This window comes from Cotesia typhae, unplaced genomic scaffold (genome assembly GCF_013202065.1).
Source record: "Cotesia typhae breed Kobodo isofemale line unplaced genomic scaffold, CoteBio_Ctyphae scaffold_152, whole genome shotgun sequence".
Classification (NCBI taxonomy): Eukaryota; Metazoa; Arthropoda; class Insecta; order Hymenoptera; family Braconidae; genus Cotesia; species Cotesia typhae.
The window spans coordinates 9,166,640-9,171,713 of NW_027423776.1; the positions used below are offsets into that span (position 1 = coordinate 9,166,640).

General features: G+C 30.6%; 1 protein-coding gene across 1 annotated transcript; it reads left to right on the plus strand.

The window, feature by feature from the left end:
• The first annotated feature begins 329 nt into the window (after positions 1–329).
• On the plus strand, positions 330–4,529 carry Jra (Jun-related antigen). The gene is made up of 2 exons (XM_074255945.1): positions 330–759; positions 1,295–4,529. Exon 2 carries the CDS (start codon positions 1,456–1,458, stop codon positions 2,251–2,253), a length of 798 nt encoding a protein of 265 aa, XP_074112046.1. The 5' UTR covers positions 330–759; positions 1,295–1,455; the 3' UTR covers positions 2,254–4,529.
• The last annotated feature ends 545 nt before the right edge of the window (positions 4,530–5,074 follow it).

The window sequence follows — 5,074 nt, forward strand, 5'->3', positions numbered from 1 at the left end:
AAAAATACCAAGTAGAAGTGAGAAGAAAACTAAACAGAGAATTAAAGTTTGACAGAGCGAGAAAGACTAAGTGCATGTGTGTGTCGACATATGTATTTACAGAAACACATCACACACATGACAGGCAAGCAGTCTCGATATTGCCGTACCGACATTTAAATTCTCCCTCCATGTTCTCTTCGCCACTCTACTCGTCGTCGGTACCCGAGTCTCCCCGACGAATCAGGAGCTCCCGGTGACGCCACCAGCAGCCAATCAGCGCCCGGAACCCTGACGTCAGTTCTATTTTTAGACAACGTGAGTCACGAGATATAAGGCTGTACTTTTAGTAGGGTGTTCACAAGTTGCCGAGACACCGCGATGTAAGCTTCGCATTTCACTGTATTTCTAGTTTTATTTATATATTTATAATCTCCATCTGCGCTACTCTGGATTTACTGTGACACCAGTGTTTACCATCCTTATCACACTTATTGACACTTGTTGATAATTTTCATTTTCATTCCTGATTTTAATTCCAAATTATTTAAAAGAAGAAAAAAAACAGTGAAGTGTTCTCGGTGAAATTATTCAGTGCTACGTACTGTCAAGAGCTGTGTTCTCAAAAACGTGCTTCTGGAGCTAATACCAGAATTTTCTAGATAATAAATTATAGATTAGAAATCTATATTTTATATTGTTGATCGTTCGCCAGAGACAATTTCAATAATAACTGAAAACAATAAGGATTAATGTTCTGTTACATAAACTGTCAATCAGGTACTTATATTTTTTTATTTTTCTTATTTAATTTTATTATTATTATTAATAATAATAATAATAAATTTTATGTTGCAGATATTCGATTATTTTTAAAATAATTTTTTATTTATTAAAATTACTTTTCTTCATTAATTTTAAAGTGTCAAATATTGGAGCAAACATTTTAGAAATTTGTTAAAAAAAAAAAATAATTAATTTTTAAAAAATTTCTAGAATATTTTTTATTTTAATTTTTTAACATTAAATTTGACATTTTTTAATTAAAAAAAAAAAAAAATGAATAAAAATATTTTAAACAAATAAAACTGAAGTTAAAAAATATCTGACAGTTGATAGAATTTTTTAAAATAAGTAAAAATTATACCTGAATTTTTTAAAAATTACAAATTCAATTTTTGAATTAAAATAAAAATAAAAAATTTGAAATTTATTTGTTGTGATTAAAAAAAAAAAACTTTGAATATCTGCAACAAATATTTCCTACTTATCCAATAAAAAACTCCGTCTAAATGAACGATAATTTATTTTCCAGCTGAGGAATTAGCAGCCTACGTCTAAACAAGGCGAGGCCAGAAATTTCGCAATCGTCTTCTAAAAATCCGGGACAAAAAGTGTTTTAATTTTCATAAAACCTTAACCAAAAAAACTTCCAGGAGAAGTTTAAATAAAAGTTAGTTAACAAACCTATAACCGATGGTGCGAAGTCTAACGATGGAGCCGACGTTCTACGAGGAGCCAATATACGCCACAGGAAACCGTGGGAATGTTGGTCAACTTAAACGTAATTTGACATTAGATTTAAACGGACAGCGCCAGCAGCAGCAGTGCAAGAGGCCGAGATTCGGGCAGCTTCCATCGGTGCTAAATAACTGTCCATCAGTGCTGAGCTCTCCGGACCTGCACATGCTGAAGCTGGGCTCGCCGGAGCTGGAGAAGCTGATCATCGCGCAGCAGGAAGGATTGACCGTAATGTCGCCTCAGTCCAACCCGATGTTCCCGCGGATAGTCACCGAAGCCCAGGAGCTTTACGCGAGAGGGTTCGAGGACGCGTTGAACGAACTCCATCACTCGGACAGTTCCCAGGAGCCCGGAAGCATCCACGGAGCGACTTACACCACTTTGGAGCCACCCAGCAGCGTCCAGTCCACGGAATCTCTGTCCCAGAGCCTGATGATGATCAAAGACGAGCCCCAGACCGTTCCCAGTGTCAGCAGTTCCCCGCCAATGTCTCCTATCGACATGGAGAACCAGGAGAAGATCAAGCTGGAGAGGAAGCGACAGCGCAATCGTGTCGCTGCTTCTAAATGCAGAAGACGCAAGTTGGAGCGAATTTCAAGGCTTGAGGACAAGGTCAAGCTTCTCAAAGGGGAAAACACCGAGCTGAGTACTGTTGTTCACAAACTTAAGGAACACGTGTGTCGTCTGAAGGAACAGGTGATGGACCACGTGCATTCCGGGTGCCATATTGCCGGCATACCTGTACAATATTGAGATTTAAATGATTATTTATTTATTATTTAATTATTTATGTCAGTCTCTGTATTATTATTGCATACTTTACCGGATGATAGGATCAACAGCTTATTAACACACAGAATCTCATTGGCTTGAGGTTTTGGATGCATCAAAGACATACGTTCGTGCGGAACAAATATATATATATATATATATATATATATATATATATATATATATATATATATATATATATATACATATACTTTATTTAAATAATTCAACTGATTAATTTAAACGGTAAATTCCACTTGGATTTGTTATGGACAGCGTGTTTCCAACCAGTGAAATTAATATGAGGAAGTGCCTTCAAGTGGTATGCTGCAAAAAAAATATATATATATATATATTTTTATTTAATGATAATATTTATATATTATTTACTTGTAATAACAACAGCAGGCAAAAAAAACAGTGAATTTATCTTCATCGTTAGCGATTGTGACATTTTTCTAGTAGGAGGAGCTCAAGATCAACAGAGAAAGAAGATATATGGATATTGAGAAGTTATAATATAAAAGAGAGAGAAAGGAAAAATGTGCACGGTTAAGAGGGGACGGTGGCCATTTTGGAGAACGCGATGTGTAAAAACATCTAAAGTATAAACCCATATTTTGTTTATTTCTTTTCTTTATTTTATATTAATTAATTTATTAATTAAATTAATAAGTTGATTTATTTATATATTATTGTTTAATTGTTTCTCGGTAGCGGCTCCGTGTTGCCGTTTTTTTTTGTTTTCTCTTTTGTATGATTGTGTAAGATACGACTCTGTTTACTGCGCGCTGATTTATCTGCTTTGTTTTTGTGACCCAGAGTTTGTTTCAGACAAACGAAATTTAAGGTGAGAAGAAATTTTTTAGAGTCGCACATGGAGAAGTTTTTTCTTTATATGCAATTTTAGAAGCATTTCTTCTTATAAGTTTGTCCGAGACAAATTGAAGTTTGTTTGTTTCGAGGTTATGTCCAGAACAAACGGAGAATCTGCGCGCGCATCTAGTCTTGTTTAATTCTCATGCTACCAGCCATACGTAGAAATTATAAGAAACTGTTTAATTTTTTGTTTTATTAGTTTATTAAAATTATTACTGTATTATTATTATTAATTAATTATTCAGAGCCAAGACCTGAATGGTACGACATAGATCAAGACACAAATTGACCGTACATTTTTTATAACCAATCATAATAGTCTTTGTAATTCAATATGTCTGTTCTGTTATTAACTGGTAAGAGTACAATGACCTTCATTGTACTTATTATTGCTATTAATATTATTATTATTACAATATACTTGTTCTTTATTGTAAACCGTTGAATTTTAAAGATATATTGTCAATATTTTTCCTTTCTTCTTGTGTAAATGCTACCATTCACGCCTACGAAAGTAGTTTTAAGGTCAAAATAACCTTCAATTTTTTTTGAGCATTTTTTTTTGGTCAAACTTCAAAATTTCGCGTTACAGATGCTATAAGGGGGTATAAAAAAAATTCTGTTTTTTTTTCTAAGTCCAAAAAAATTTTTTTTGCTTTTCTTTATGTTTCATACAAAAATACGTTAATTCCCAAAAAAAAATTTTTTCTTCAAACTAAAAATTTTTTTGGACTTAGAAAAAAAAACAGAATTTTTATTAAATGTCTGCGTATAAATTTTTTTTTTTAGCATTTCTCCACATTTCGGACAAAACTACGATTCCCGAAAAAACATTTTTTCTACGCCCTTCTGGCATCTGAAACGCGATTTTTTTATTGTAAAAAATTTTTGCTATTAAAATCAAAATATTTGCAAATTTTGTGCAATATTTTTTTTGTAAAAAAATAATATTTGTATGGATAATTTTAGCGATGCACATAAAAATGCAATTGAGTCCAACTGCGTGCCTTTTTGTATTTTGAGTAGGCAGGAACATAATATTAAAGATAAAGAATAATAAAAAAAAAAAAAAAAAAAAAATGTTATTTTTTAGCGAATATTAAAAAAGTACTAATGTAATGTAATAATTATAAATGTAAAACAATATTGTTTAATGGATGCAAGCGTGTGTGTATTTTTGTACTTTAATGGTTGGAAGAGAGAAACCGATAATGATATTATGTTATATTAACAACACGGAGCGGTTGTGAGAAACTTTGTTGCACAAACGTATGAAAGTTAATTAAAAGAAGCCACTTGTGATTTAGTGTTTAAGATACAATATATTTATATATTAATATTATTATAAATAATAAATAATATGATATATATATATGAGATACAGATAAGCAAAGAAAAATTAAACCCCATAGTTTATATTAATAATTATACTATTAAATTGGTAATAATTAGATTTAAAAACAAACGTACCATTGGTAGTCGCTTAATATTATTAATATTAAGTATAAATATTACTTTATTATTATTATTATTATTATTATTATGTAATAATATTAATTAATTGATATAGTAATTATTATGTAATATGTTATATATCGATAAAACAAGATGAACTTTTTTTACGAATAATTTTATTTTTGAAAGATGATAAAATAAAATTAATTATTAAAACAAATTTTAATTTTTTTATTTATTTATTTAATGGACCTAAATTATTTTATTTAAAAATTTTTTTTGTAAGTTTTAAAGTTAATAAGCGAGCAGACGAAATAAAATTCCGACGGATTTAAACTCAGACAAACCCTTCTTAATTATTGCAATTAACTAATTGACTCAATCGAGAAAAGTTCACGGAGGAGAAATTACAGCAGTGAGAACTACAGGCCTAAGAAAAAAAATTATAATTAATTATATAAATTTTAAA